Raw genomic sequence first — 15,658 nt, 5'->3', positions numbered from 1 at the left:
TATTCAGCCTGTATGAAAGGGTGATATGCCGCAGATGGAGGTAACTATGACAACGCAGCGTACTTCGTAGTTACTGCTTTCGCCGCTCAAATGTCAGACTTCAACTTTCGTGGGCCCAAGTGTAGTTCCTTTCTTATTTTAATTCCCTAAAGTTGCATGATCAGGGAAAGGAATTTTGTTTCTCAGGGTTGTCTGCACTTGTATGCACATGTGTTTCGCGCCATTAGTTGAAGTGTCACTTTGTTTCGACTTCCCTTCGTAAGGTTAAGTTTTCTTGTTAAATTTGTGAGGTTTGAATTCTAGTAGGTCTTCAGAAATATCTCACGAATTGGCTGTCACAATTAGTACATTTGTATTATAGTGTCTTTGAAGAAAATGGCTGTTCAACCGAACCAGCAGCTGAATTTAGGTAATATCTATATTTAAAATAATTTACTAAGCCTTATTGTGCGTTAGTTTATTTAGGTGTGCTCTTTCTAATATAATTCATTCTGATTTAGAGAGAAACATGTAGTCGATTTTAATATCTTTATTACCTACCCAAGAAGTTTTCGTTTGGCTAATGAAATTGTAAATGAAGCAGTCGAAAATTTCGCGTGAAGATTTTCAGATTGCTGTAGAAATTTGCTTGATAAAACTAGAAATAAGAATAAATATTAAGTAAAAATATGTAAGTCTGACTTAGTTTATTTTGATAGAAGACCTGCCAAATATCTTCTTTTCCTATATATTGGATAATGGATTTTGAATAGGTTAGGTATTAATAGATATTTCTCCAAGGTGGTTGTTTGGAAAATAGTAATTTGTCCTTAAAATTGATCTAGCCTAGGAAAAATAATTATTCCACTGCTCTTTGGACATTATCAACACTAGAATAAGCGACCATGAGGTTGAAGTTTACTAAAGGAAGTCCTGCCTAAATGGAATGATAGTGGAAGGTGCATTATTCTACTTATTGGAGAGTGACATGTACTAATGAATGCCAGGGACCCACCAACCTGCCCATAGAAAAATATTTTTAAAACCTAACATCCTAAATTGTGTAGAACATTACATACCTCTGTGGTTACTACCACTGCCATTTGCTGAAATTCATGGAAAATTGTGTGATTCCCAGAATTCATCACTGATAGATTTGATTACTAACTACCACACAGTAAAAAATTTCTTAGAGAATGCCCTTGCTACCAGGCCGAGAGTCAGGTGTACAACAGCTTTGCGATGGCACACTCCCTTTGAGAGACTATGCTATGCATCTCTGACATGTTAGACCAATGCATTTTGTCAGTAGCCAGATCATACATCACTAACTAATGATAACATGGTTACATTGTTCAAACACCTCCTCTTCGATTCTGGGGTTGCAGTTGGCAACAGTTCTTAGGAAGTAACTAAGCCGCAAGCTATAAAAGCACAATCATGCTGCCCTGAGAAGCAGTGTGCTGCGATGGAGCAACTAGCCAGCAAGTCCCTTAGTAAACTTGTACCAATTATAGTTTTGTGGCATATGCAATTCTATTCTTTTATAGAAATAAAATGTGTACTCCTGTTTTCAAATAGTTGATCATTATGTATATACTGTATATTCTGATTTGATGTTTAAGGTGGCTTACTAGACCATCAAATTTCAGGCTAGAATTTGACCACTCTTGGAACTTTAACCAAAATCGCCCACTCTCTAGAAATAATAATAATAATAATAATAATAATATTGGTTTTATGTCCTGCTAACCACATATTTATGGTTTCCAGAGATGTCGAGGTGCCAGAATAGCGTCCTGTAGGAGTTATTTTACTCTTCTTTTCCTTTCTTGTGTTTTCTTCCTGGTGCAGGGTCTGCTGTTTTAATCTTGGCTTGCCATGTTGCACGATCTTAGGCATCATGCATTTACTGTGTCATGCCGGCTCTGGTTTGGACGTCCACGTGGACGTTGCCCATTCATTTCAAAGGAGTGGGTGAAATAGGCAACTGTTCAGGTGCAGCACGCAGGACGTGACTATACCATTGGAGACATTTTTCCTGTGCCTTTCAATGACTGGTGCAATGGCTATTTGGTGGCGAATGGTTGTAGTTTTTGAAACAATGCAGTTGTGTGATGCACATTGACCAACGGAGCATACACATTTACATGTTGTGTAATTGATGCTCCGTAACTTTGTCAACTGGTCGACATTCAACACCGTATAAAGCAACAGGACTTACTATCATGTGGTATATTTTGGACTTCGGATATAGTTGTATCCTTCTGTCGCAGAGTATGCCTGTGACTTCTCTCCATCTCATCCATACCGCCTTTATCCTACTTTGCACTTCATCACTTACCCCATCATCAGTCTGTAGCCGAGATCGTACATACCTGAAGCTTACAGTCTTTGATAAGGTCTCTCCATCATCAGGAGTTCTTTTACTTGTCAGTAAACCTACCAACACGAGGCTGATTTATTTGAGCAGCTTCAACCACCATCCGACTGAACCAGGATCAAACCAGCAAAGTTGGGTTCAGAAAGCTAGCACTCTACTGTGTGAGCTGCTCAATCCAGTACTCTTTGGACAGACGCGTTAACCATTTCCGATGGGATAATCAGCATCAGAAAGTTTTGCATTCATCTCATCAGTAACAGTCAATCACTACTGACTACATTTAGGGCTGTCGCCCAGGTGGTAGATTCCATACCAGTTGTTAACCTACTCTTTCCTTAAATGATTTCAAAGAAGTAGGAAATTTATCAAACATCTTCCTCAGTAAACTATTCTAATCCCTAATTCCTCTTCCTGTAATTTAATATTTAACCCAGTACTAGGATACTTGGTGTCCCACTTCCATTTGACATGGGGGCACTCCTTGGAAACAACAAAATGAATTCCAACATTATCTTCATGTTGTGATCATCTCTGCATTCAAAAATATTACGGTCCCTAACTCCTCTTCCTAGAAAAGAATATTTGTCCCAATTTGTTGAATTCCAACTTTATCTTCATACTTTTAATAAAACTCCATTCCAGCTTGTTTGTCTACTATTGTAATGTCATACCACACCAGCTATCTGGTTACAGCTTGGAAGATACTGCTTAGTCGAGCAGCTCACCTCCTTACTCCCAAGTCTTCCCAGGCAAAAGTTTGCAACGTTTTTTTGTAATTCTAAACTTTTGTTGGAAATCACCCGGAACATATAGTGTTCCTTTCCTTCTCAGCTCAGCTGTAAACATATTTTGAATATGTAATATGATGGGAGCCGTTTATACAACCACATCAGTATTGGAGGCATTGTTGGATTTTCCTTCTGATTAGAAGTGGAAGTTATTCAGGAGATAGTGGGTTCAAACCCCACTGTCGGCAGCCCTGAAGATGGTTTTCCGTGGTTTCCCATTTTCACACCAGGCAAATGGTGGGGCTGTACCTAATTAAGGCCACGGCCACTTCCTTCCCTCTCCTTGCTCTTCCCTGTCCCATTGTTGCCATAAAAAAAAAAAAAAAAATTTGGAAGCTCGATTGGCCCACTGTGTCAGGCTGACAGCCCAATTTTGGGTTACCTAAACATCTGAAATTTACTTGAGAGACAGAGTTTGAGTATGTGCTTAACATGAGAACTGACAAAATGATACCAGAGTGTTCATTTGAGGAGATGTTGACGGTACCCTAACTAAATTGTAATGATCGGAAGGAAAAGATTTTCTGAACTTAAATAAAAGATCAGTCTGTTATATTGGTGGATCAAGAATCAATATTAGAATGGACCCTAAAGTATACGGATATGGAAAAGGATTTTTTTTTTTTAAGTGTTGGTCAGTATGCCACAGGTTTTCAAGCTGAGATCTTACCTGTGTTGGCAAGTTTGTCAGAGAGCATCAAGGAGGACCATAAGAAGACTTTCTCTTAGTCATGTGGCTCTTAAATCTCTGGTATCCTCGAAAGGTTCAATCTAAATTGGTATTTGAATGAATAGATACTCCTATGAAACTGACGAAGGCACAATTCAGGCAAGTTCATAAGGGTGCCAGGACATGAGGGGAATGAGGGCAATGAATGTGGATATAAGTTGGTCCAAAGATGGCTCTCAGAGCTTGTTCATAGGAGAAGGTAATGGTTGATAAAAGATTCAATTTGCAACCTCGGTCTCAACTGCTTCTTAGACTGCTTGCTGTGGGTAGGTGGGATAAATTCTTTTGTATCTAGAAGTATTTTTCTAATTAGACTGGCAAAAATTTATGTTGGTGAATACATTCAAACTCCTTTCCTGTGGTTAACATATTGCTCATAAAATATGAATAAAATAACATACGTTATGATCATTACAAACTTCATTATTACATTATTATTATATTTTATTTTAAAATAATATATTTGGTTCAGGGTGTGGGTTACTGTAGCCACATCCTAGTTTGTGAACAATGGTTAATGGCTGAGTGACTTGGTAAGTGATCCTGAGTCAGGATACCAGTTGCTATGGAATAAGAGAGGGCACTTCGGACACATTCTGAATTGTTGCTCTCCTTGAGCTTAGGCAGCTAGGACTATACAATCAACCGGTGGTCCCTAACTTGTTAGAGGAGAGATCCTTGCTGGGACTGTGTGTAAGAGTAGCATCCTGCTTCACAGAAATTACTGAGCTCAAAACATTTTCAACAAGCCTCAGGACCTATGGTAGTAATGGTGTCCCACTTCCATTTGACAACTGAGGGACTCCTTGGAAACAACTTGCTGAACAAAATGGAATTTGATGGGGAGCTATCCATATTAATGGGGCTTATGGCAGAAAGAAAGTAGAACTGCCTGAGTCAGCAAAGATGATGCATCTGGATGTGTTAAAAAAAGATTGCTTAATAATAATATTATTGGCTGTACATCCCATTAACTACCTTTTTACGGTTTTCGGAGACGCCGAGGTGCAGAAATTTAGTCCAACAGGAGTTTGTTTATGTGCCAGTAAATCTACCGACATGAGGTTTATGTATTTGAGCACCTACAAATAACACCAAACCTGCCAAGTTGGGGTCAGAAGGCCAGCGGCTCAACCATCTGAGCTACTCAGCCCGGTAGGGGGGAAGTTATTGCTGTTTGGGTAAAGCGAGATAACAAGGAAGAGATTATAAAGGGTTATTAACAGGTATTAAAAGGGAAGGGCAAAGTGTAGGGTTGTGGGCTATTCATTTGGAATACTATTGTATGCAACATAATTTCCGTTGCCATAGATACTTTCACGGCCTGTACTTACAGACATGATATAGGTTTTTGGGCTTATGCCATGTCAAGAAAATAAGGTGGAATTCTTTACGGTATTGGTTAAACATGTTGGTCCATTGGTACTCGTATCAAGGAACATGAACGTAATATTCGTCTCAACCAGCCAGACAAATCAGCAACAGCTGAGGACGCTCTATTATCGGGTCATGATGTCATGTTCCAAGATGCTTGAGCCCTTTCCCACACCAGACACTACAAGTCCAGATTATACAGGAAGCTGTGGAAATATGTAGAAATTCTAACAATTTCAACAGGGACACTGGCTATCAATTAAGTAATACCTGGTTGCCAGCCATCAAGGATTTATGTAGGTAGTTCCCTTCCCTGTTCCTTCACTATTGTTATTTCGTTTCGGTGTTTTCCAAATTCATATGTTCCTCATCACCAGATGTTTCATTCCAGGCTTGTGTCAGTGTCATACCTTCATATGTGCGTACACCTGTTATGTGACCCGCTCAGACTGATTCGGATGGTTCCTGTCAGCTTCCGCACCAAGCTCGATAGCTGCAGTCGCTTAAGTGCGGCCAGTATCCAGTAATCGGGTGATAGTGGGTTCGAACTCCACTTTCGGCAGCCCTGAAGATGGTTTTCCGTGGTTTCCCATTTTCACACCAGGCAAATGCTGGGGCTGTACCTTAATTAAGGCCACGGCCACATCCTTCCCATTCCTAGGCCTTTCTTATCCCATCGTCGCCATAAGGCATATCTGCGTCGGTGCGACATAAAGCAAATAGCAAAGTCAGCTTCCGCTTCGAACGCTAGCGCTGTACTATATCCGGGGAGCCATCTGGTGACGATTAAACGTACCATTTCTACTTTATTATAATGTCTAAATTCAAACCTCATTGTTTGAGAAGTCTTTCTCATGGACAGTCGAGATTTTCTTCTGATGACGCAGAGCAAAATCTCCGTGAAACTTAAAGAATTTCACCTTATTTTCTTGATACAGCATAAGCTCAAAAGCCTATATCATGTCTGTAACATAATTTCTATCAAGCACATAAATGAGTGACCAATGTGGGTAGATTTATTTGTTGGAGAAATTAGGACAAGAATTGTTTCAGGGTATTCACCATGTGATGGTGCAGATGCAGATGAAGATGAAGTTTACAAGTTTTTTGAAGCACTGAGTGACATTGTAGTCAGTCATAAGTAAGGGTAGGATACTGCAACTGGGCAATTTCAATGCAAGTGTTTGAAATAGAACTGAGGAATATGAAAAGGAGATGGGCAAAAGTGGGGAAGATATGGAAGCTAATAGGAATGGGAAGCATTTGCTGGACTTTGTTAATATGGGATTAGCAGTTACAAGTGCATTCTTCAAGCATAAGACTATTCACTGCTACACATGAGAAGGTAGGGGCACTAGGTCTATAAAAGACCATATCATAAGTGACTTTGAATTCAGAAAATCCATTAGGAATGTTCAGGTGTTCCAGTGATTTTTTGATGATACAGACTACACTCTGATCTGTACTGAACAAGTATCTAGGCCTAAGATAAAGTGAACCCTGTCTGCTATAGAATAAGTGTAGAAAATCTCTAGGAAATTAGACAGAAGTACATGGATATGGTCAGCAGCAGCGGCTGCTGAGGGGGACTGGTGGAGGGGCACTACTTTTTTTTACAAATTTACGTTATTACTAAGCAAACACAATAAACAAATGCATACCCAGATACAAATCATACAATGTTAAATACTTGGTCATTACTCACCTACTTCACTGTCATCTTCTTCATTTTAAGAGAAAATGTGGAATGAAATGTTGGTATCCATTTGAAGAAGGCGGCGATCCAGAATCTTACCTCACCCAAGTATCTTGAACTGTTTAAATGTACAGTAACTACTGTCACTAAAGTATCTTGAAATATTTAAATGTACATACTGTCACTGGATGCTATCTGAAATACATTCACAGCGCTATATGCATTATCGAACTATACTTGGATGCCCGCGTAATTCTTAAGTCCATCCAAATTACTGTACCGACTGACAGGCCTACTACGGCGTCTACAGGACGAATGAAATACAGTGTACTCGCCCTGGCCATACAAATGAATAATGCGGTAGGGCCTGTGCAGTGTTCGACGATGACAGTGTTATTCCTTTATTTAAAGCCAAATTCCGTTCTTCTATGCCGTAAATCCACAAACTTAGAAATGACTTTATTGTCAAAGGCAGGCATATCGTAAATGAGGTCTTTCGCAACAGAAATCATTGCCAGAGCAGATAGTCGTTCTTCGGTCATTGTATTGATACGAGCCAGTGTCAAAAAACAGCGCTCTGCTTCGGCTGTGGACATGGATGTTGTCACAATTATCCTGAGATGTTTTAGCGTTTCTTTGAACGTTGATTTGAGATTATTTTCTAAAATAAAAGCGAGGAGTGGTAGAGCTCCTTTTACTTGCCTGAAATCTGTCCGTTTATAAAACACTTCTAAATCCCTCTTTAGCCTTTCTTTCTGGAACATTGGATAATGTAACACAGTAGAATTTAATACATTTTCTGGAAAGTGTATAGAGATTATGTCAAATGAATCGGAGTACTGTTTCCAGCTGCAATATACCCAGTAAATGCAAACCTATCATGCACCTGGTTCATTACAACGTCACAGACTTCCTTCACTGCAATGGTCCTTGTTTCACTTCTCTACGTCTTTTATCGGGGTTATTGTAGTCCGTGAGATCACATGCAATTGTATCTATTTCTTCACGTTGTTGTGTTACACACTTTGTGAAGTCAGAAATAGCCTTTTTTATTTGAACTGAATCTGTTTGGCATTTTTGTAGCTGATTGAACAGTATGTCAACATGCGGCATTAATTTGTAACTTTTTTACCTACTGTTTGAGATCGGTTACTCCAGTTTTCGTCCACGTCAGGTCATGTCCTAATAACATGCACGGAAAACAGAAAAATGCATTCCTTGAATCACAGCCACACACCCACTCGTATTCTGTATACACCCCTGGCTGGAATCTACGTCGATATTCGCGCCATCGGACGAGTTGGCCATGCGGTTAGGGTCGCGCAGCTGTGAGCTTGCATCCGGGAGATAGTGGATTCGAACCCCACCGTTGGCAGCCCTGAAGATGGTTTTTCCGTGGTTTCCCATTTTCACACCAGGCAAATGCTGGGACTGTACCTTAATTTAGGCCACGGCCGCTTCCTTCCCACCCCTAGGCATTTCCTGTCCCATCGTCACCATAAGACCTATCTGTGTCGGTGCGACGTAAAGCAAAAAAAAAAGGTATTCGCGCCTGTTATATTGTCCGACTTGATCTAGTTGTAAATGAGGTGTTGGTCGACTGAGTGTCTATATCTCCGTCTTTTCCCTTAGGGACAGTTGAGAAAAAGGTCTACTTAAAATATTACTCACAGAATATATTCATTGTACGTAGACTACAGGTTAATCATAACTGTGTGATATACCTAATGCGACTCTTCATAGGGATTCTATGTATCCGCACACAACACACGACAGATTTACTTATAACGACATCACACTAAATATTATGAGATAGGATACTGACTCATTTCATTAGCCAGTAGAGCACGTTTATCAGACCGCAGATGACAGACTTGGAACACGAATTTGAAACGGATGTTCTGCTCGGCGCGATAAGCCTTCGCGTATTTTCGGAATCGTAGCGGGCTGGCTTCGGCAATGATCCAATCTCCCATTCAGTGCATGTTAAAAATGGTTATTTCTACGCATGCGCGAACGAAAATTACCTAAGAAAGAGTCAACAGCTAAGGGCACAGGGCCAGCATGACCGGCCAGCAAAGAGCCCGCCGGAGGAAGCCAAGTACGTGTCTGATGAAAACATTGACGCACTAGCTGCATTCGATGCCTAATATCAAAACTGAATGTATCATCATTCAAATTGCCAGTACTTGTAAAACAATGCATTAAGAGTTACTTAGCTGGAGGGGCACGTGCCCCTCTGCCCTTTAGAGCGAGCAGCTACTGATGATCAGTGAAATTCCAAACATTAGACAGTAAGCAGGCTCAGAATGTAGAAAGAGAATGAGTGACATACTGTTCTATACAAGGATTCAGTATACAGAAACACAACATAAATTTATTACTTCAATAAGTTTTTTATACAATATGTACATAAATATAATTGAACTTCTCTTGAAGCTGGATGAACTTACACGCAATTAATGATGACATTAACCGTAGACTGAGGGACTGTTGAAATATACACTTATACACATGAGAGTTCTATATACACACGAATCTATCTTGAGGAAATAGTCTGTCAAATAAGGAGAGTTCAAGGTAGTCGAAAACTATCTGCCTTGTAGAATTATTAGTGTAACTTGCAATGAAAGTTCGCACTAACAGAATGCTAGTAATTGCTGTAGGCTTGTCAGGAACTGACATAAATATTCACAATTAGTAGAATACTAATGTTGATGTCGGAGCATAAGTGAGGACTGAGGGATGAGTAGAATACTGGCAACAGGGCTCGACGTGGCTACAGGAAGCGGGAAGTGAGGCAGTGCCATAGGTGAAACCTCACAACGAGAATTCAGTCCACCTGTTCGATACACATGTTTAAGAGGGATAGCCTCCATGTTTGACTTTCAGTGTAATCTGGCGTTGGACACTGGGGAGTCCTGGGAAGTAGCGGAATGCTGCTCCTTTTATAGCGCTGGCTGACGTCACAAGCAAGCGCACTGCAGTCACCTTGTAGAGTCTGGAAAGATCCGGGCTGCAGCGTGTTGCGGAGTTATCAGGCGCAGAGCTGAGATCGCGAAGGACACACAACACCCTCCCCTCCTAATTACGCCGATATGGCGCTGGCGGCGGCAGTGATGCTGGGCAGGAGAGTCGGCCGTCTCTGTTGTGGTGTCCGGAGCCTGAACTGGGCGAAGGGGCGCAGAATCGTCCTGAAAGGAACCCATGTTGATTAAGTGATCTAGAGCTCGTTCAGCAATAGATTTGTCAGGTTTTACAAGAGAATCAATAGAAGGAGATGGACGGTATCGGAGGCGTATCTGGTCCTGGTGGCGGCAGATGCGTTTCTCAGCAGTCTGAATCTCGTAGAGACGATGGCCCAAGGTGCGGCAGATGATACCAGGTAACCAGAGCGGATTGGACTTGAAAGTCCGTATGTAGACCTTGTCGTTGACGTTGAACTTAGGTTGCGAGCGCTTTGGCTGGGCAGGAAGAGGCTGCAACAGAGAAAGTAAAGTTCTGTGAGGGCGTCCATGGAGCTTTCTATAATTTCCTAGGAGTTGTAACAAGGCTTGCTCTTTACTTAAACCAGAAGATACGGCTTTCTTCATACTTTTTTTAAAAGTTTGCACAAAACGCTCAGCTTCACCATTAGATTGAGGGTGAAAAGGCGGTGCTAGGATATGCCGAATGCCATTATGTGTACAGAAGTTCTGGAAAGCAGTAGCAGTAAATTGCGGTCCATTATCAGAAATGAGCACTTGAGGTAATCCTTCAGTTGTGAATATCTTCTGAAGTGCACAAATGGTAGCTTCTGTAGTAGTAGTGGAATGCATGTCAACAACGTAGGGAAAGTTGGATAGAGAATCTATCACTATGAGCCACATGGAGTTGAGAAAAGGTCCGGCGAAGTCTATGTGTACTTGTTCCCATGGAGAAGTAGCAGGAGGCCATGGAGCGAGGTCAGAGGACGGGGCGTTCTGATGAATCTGACATGGTTCACAATGGCGGATGAGCTTCTCGATGGCGGCGTCAATGCCGGGCCAATAGCAGTGTTGACGGGCGAGTTGCTTGGTGCGTGATATTCCCCAATGACTTTGATGTAACAAGTCGAGAACGTGTTGTCGTAGACTAAGTGGGATAACCACTCGGAAGAGGGTGCCTGTCTCTAATAAGACGACTCCGGCACGAGTCGTGAGACGATGCTGAAGACGATGATAAGGCACAAGGCTGGAAGGAAGCTTGTGTTGAAGAGGCCAACCGTTGCGGATGTAAGCACGTACTGTAGCGAGTGTACCGTCCTTATCCGTTGCTGTAGTGATGCAGGTCGCGTCAATGGGAAAGCTGGATACTGTGTCCTCGAGTTCGATGTCCAACTGAAGACATTCTGATTCTTGAGAATCGAAGGCAGTATCAGGACCTACTGGTAAGCGAGAGAGGGCATCAGCATTACAATGCTGGGATGTGGCACGATAGGCAATCTGATAGGAATAATCAGAAAGGAACATGGACCATCTTTGAAGTTTTCTGAGAGAATACTCAGGGATCTTATTACCAGGATGGAATAAGTGTACAAGAGGCTTGTGATCAGTAATGATCAGGAGATATTCGTTGAAACGGCGAATACCAAAGATGATAGCTAAAGCTTCTTTTTCGATCTGGGAGTAACGACGTTGATGCTCATTGAGTGTCTTTGAAGCGAAAGCGATAGGACGTTCTTATCCGAGACGATGCTTCTGGGAGAGAACGGCGCCGATTCCGTAATCGGAGGCGTCCGTGGTGAGCGTTAGGAGCTTGCTGGGCTGAAAGTGAGTGAGTTTGACAGCTTGAACAAGGGCCTTGTTGATAGTTTGCCAGGCATGTTGGCATTGTTGAGACCAATGAAATTTAACACCTTTCTTGCGTAAGGCGTTCAACGGAGCTGCCACTGAAGCGAAGCGTGGAATGAACTTGTTATAATAGTTCGCTTTGCCTATGAAGGATTGGAGCTGCTTGATGGTCTGCGGTGCAGGCATGTTGACAATCGCAGAGACATTCCTTTCACTAGGTCGAATGCCATTCTTATCGAGGATATGACCTAGGTAGTGAACTTGGGGTTGAAAGAACGTGCATTTAGCGAGGTTCGCTCGGAGGCCATTTACTTTCAATTTAGTGAGAAGTAGGTGCAGATTATGTAGATGCTCTTGATGATCCTTGCCAGTCACAAGAATGTCATCAAGGTAAGTAGCACAACCGGTAATGGAGGCGGTTAGCTGCGCTAAGTAGCGCTGGAAAATAGCAGCGGAGGAAGAGACGCCGAAAGGAAGATGCTGGAGCAGTCCAAGAGGAGTATTCAGCATGAGACATTGCTTGGATTCTTCGTCTAAAAGTAGCTGTAGATAGGCTTCTTTGAGATCCACTTTAGAGAAGGACCGACCACCGGCTAAACGGCAAAATAAGTCCTCAGGACGGGGAATTGGAAAGACACCGGTTTCAATTTGCGAGTTGATCGTAGAACGAATATCACCACAAATGCGTATATTGCCATTGGGTTTCTTAACTACGTCGAGTGGAGTAGCCCATTTACTGGAATTGACGGGTATCACTATACCGGCTTCTATCCATCTTTGCAACTCTTTAGTAACTTGGTCTTGAAGTGCAAGTCGGACTGGACGGGCTTTGAAAAAGCGAGGCTTGGCTCCTGATTTCAGCTGTATGTGAGCTGTGTAGTCTGGCGGTGCCTAGTGTAGAGTCGAAGACTTCCGGAAATTGCTCGAGGAGATCTGTAACATCAGAGGTAAGTTGCAAGGCAGAGACTACATTGACGTTGTCATGAATTTGGAATCCGAATAAATTGAATAGATCCATGCCATGAATATTAGATGCTGTGTAGTTGGTGACTACGAGTAAGGTAATGACCTTCTGAATACCTTTATAGCTGGCTGGAAGAGTGATTTGACCCTTAATATCAATCTTCCTCTTGTTAAACGTAACAAGCTGCATGTCAGCCGGAGAGCATGACGGTGAGCCTAAGTCGTGATACGTAGCAAGGTTGATAGAGACAGGTGATCCCGTATCTAATTGAAAATTAGTAGAGCGATCAGAGAAAGAGATTGGAACGATTATCTTGCTAGAATTCCTGGTAGGAAGAATGAGATTGATCTGATCTATTTCCATGTCCTGTCGTGGCTGTGTATTAGGCTTCCATGCCGAATGAGTATGGGCAGGGCGGAGCGAACTTTTACATACAGTCTTGATGTGTCCTACTTTGACAGCGATCACAAGTGGCTTTGAAGAAACGGCAGTCATGGCGTTCGTGATGTTTAAAACATCCTCTGCAGGAAGGCAGGAGCTGAAACGTTTTCTGAGAAGTGTGCTTCGTCGTAGAAGAGTGAGAGGGAACCTGTCGAGAACGCTTGGCAGAGAGCGATCTGACTGTGCGGTTCGAAGGAGCAGACAACTGGCGGACTGGCTGAGAGACTTGAGCGACCTCGTGTTTAGTAGCTATTTCTGCTGCAGTCTTGGTAGTCATTTTGTAGACTGTGGCAATACGCTGTACTTCTTCCAAAGAAGGGTTACTCTTTTTTACAGCGTCGAAACGAACTTTGTCCTGAGGAGTGTGGAGAATGACCATGTCCCGAATGAGGGAATCTGTGTAGGGCGTGCTACAACCGTCCTTGGAACAGATAAACTGGCAGGGCTTGGCGAGACCACGTAGTTCCGCTATCCATTCTGTGGGAGTCTGGTGCAGGTGTTTTCTGCTTTCAAAAAACTTGTAGCGAGTGGCTACGATGTGAGGATCTTTAGTATAATGTTCATTGATACGAGCTAATAGTTGCGCGAAAGGCACTTCTGAGATCTGCTCTTCAGGGCTTAATTTTTGCAGTAATTCGCATGTAGAATTTCCGACCGAACTGAGAAAGAGAGCACGTTGGCGCTTTTCGTCCGTGATTGAATGGCAGATGAAGTGTTGCTGAAGGCGGGCTAAATACACTGACCATTCTTCCTTGGCCGGGTCGAAAGCAGAAAATTGAGGAACTGCTGTGGGCTGTGCAGAAGCAGAAAGAGCTTGTATGGCTGTAAGAAATGCTGTTTTCTGTTGCTGCATGAATTGCTGTTGTTGCTGTTGCAAAGCTTGTAAGATAGCGGCGAATTGTTCTGTCGTTGCCATGGTGAGATTTGCGATAGAGAGCACAACTTGTGAAGCAGCGTGTAAGGAGACTGGCTGTGAACTTGACCTGCACTCGATCGGCTGGGAGTGAGCGAGAGCGAGAGAGCTGGCGCGTGCTGAACAAATGTTGGGAGAGAGCCGTGAAATGTAGGCTGGCTGTCCGTAGTTCTAATGGGGCGTACACTGGGCAGAGTTGCGCTGTAGAAATGGGAACTGTTGGCAGAGTTGCTGACTTGAGTCCCGTAGCTAGAGTACTGAAATGGCGAAACCACTTGGAACGTGTGCTTGACGTTAATGTTGCTGGCATGCGTGTAGAATGTGTGTTGGCTAAACGTACGGATGACTTTGCCTCGTTGCCTAAATTTTTGTTAAATTTGGCGGGTGCACAGAGTACGTTTTTACCTCGTCGCCATATTTTGTTGTATACAAGGATTCGGTATACAGAAACACAACATAAATTTATTGCTTCAATACGTTTTTTATACAATATGTACATAAATATAACTAAACTTCTCTTGAAGCTGGATGAACTTACACGCAATTAATGATGACATTAACCGTAGACTGAGGGTCTGTTGAAATATACACTTATACACATGAGAGTTCTATATACACACGAATCTATTTTGAGGAGATAGTCTGTCAAATAAGGAGAGTTCAAGATAGTCGAAAACTATCTGCCTTGTAGAGTTATTAGTGTAACTTGCAATGAAAGTTCGCACTAACAGAATGCTAGTAATTGCCGTAGGCTTGTCAGGAACTGACATAAATATTCACAATTAGTAGAATACTAATGTTGATGTCGGAGCATAAGTGAGGACTGATGGATGAGTAGAATACTGGCAACAGGGCTCGACGTGGCTACAGGAAGCGGGAGGTGAGGCAGTGCCAGAGGTGAAACCTCACAACCAGAATTCAGTCCACCTGTTCGATACACATGTTTAAGAGGGATAGCCTCCGTGTTCGACTTTCAGTGTAATCTGGCGTTAGACACTGGGGAGTCCTGAGAAGTAGCGGAATGCTGCTCCTTTTATAGCGCTGGCTGACGTCACAAGCAAGCGCACTGCAGTCACCTCGTAGAGTCTGGAAAGATCCGGGCTGCGGCGTGTTGTGGAGCTATCAGGCGTAGAGCTGAGATCGCAAAGGACACACAACACATACAGGTATGCTGTAGTAGAAACAGCAAGGGAATGCCTAGGAACAACTGTGTGTAAAGAAGGGAAAGAGCAAACATCTTGGTGGAATGAAGAAGTGAAGGCATCATGTAAACATAATAGGAAGGCATATTAGAAATGGCTCCAAAGAAGGACTGATGCAGACAGGGAATTGTACGTAGCTGAAAGAAACAGAGTGGAAGAAATAACTGAATTCAAGTAGAAGCTGTGGGAAGATTTTGATAACCTGGAAAGGCTAGGTGAAGTGTGGGAAACCTTCCTCGAGAGTTAAGGAATCGTTGATAGGAAGGGTAAAAGGAAGTTAATAGTATTTTGGGTAATTCGGGGAACTCATAATAGACGTCATAGAATTGTTAGTGTTAAACTGTAGAAGTATTGTAAAGAAAGGAATAGAATTAAGT

At 42.4% G+C, this 15,658-nt stretch overlaps 1 protein-coding gene across 1 annotated transcript in view; it reads left to right on the top strand.

The window, feature by feature from the left end:
* Positions 1–232: 232 nt before the first annotated feature.
* Positions 233–15,658, top strand: part of spel1 (DNA mismatch repair protein spel1) — a 235,254-nt gene continuing 219,828 nt past the window's right edge. The window contains exon 1 of the mRNA XM_067143390.2: positions 233–409. Coding sequence (XP_066999491.2) covers positions 376–409 — 34 coding nt within the window. The 5' untranslated portion in view covers positions 233–375. The remainder of the gene's footprint in view (positions 410–15,658) is intronic.

The sequence above is a fragment of the Anabrus simplex genome, chromosome 3 (assembly GCF_040414725.1).
Source record: "Anabrus simplex isolate iqAnaSimp1 chromosome 3, ASM4041472v1, whole genome shotgun sequence".
In the NCBI taxonomy this organism is placed as follows: Eukaryota; Metazoa; Arthropoda; class Insecta; order Orthoptera; family Tettigoniidae; genus Anabrus; species Anabrus simplex.
Note: the sequence above shows the minus strand (reverse complement) of the source record. Positions and strands in the feature narration are given on the sequence as shown.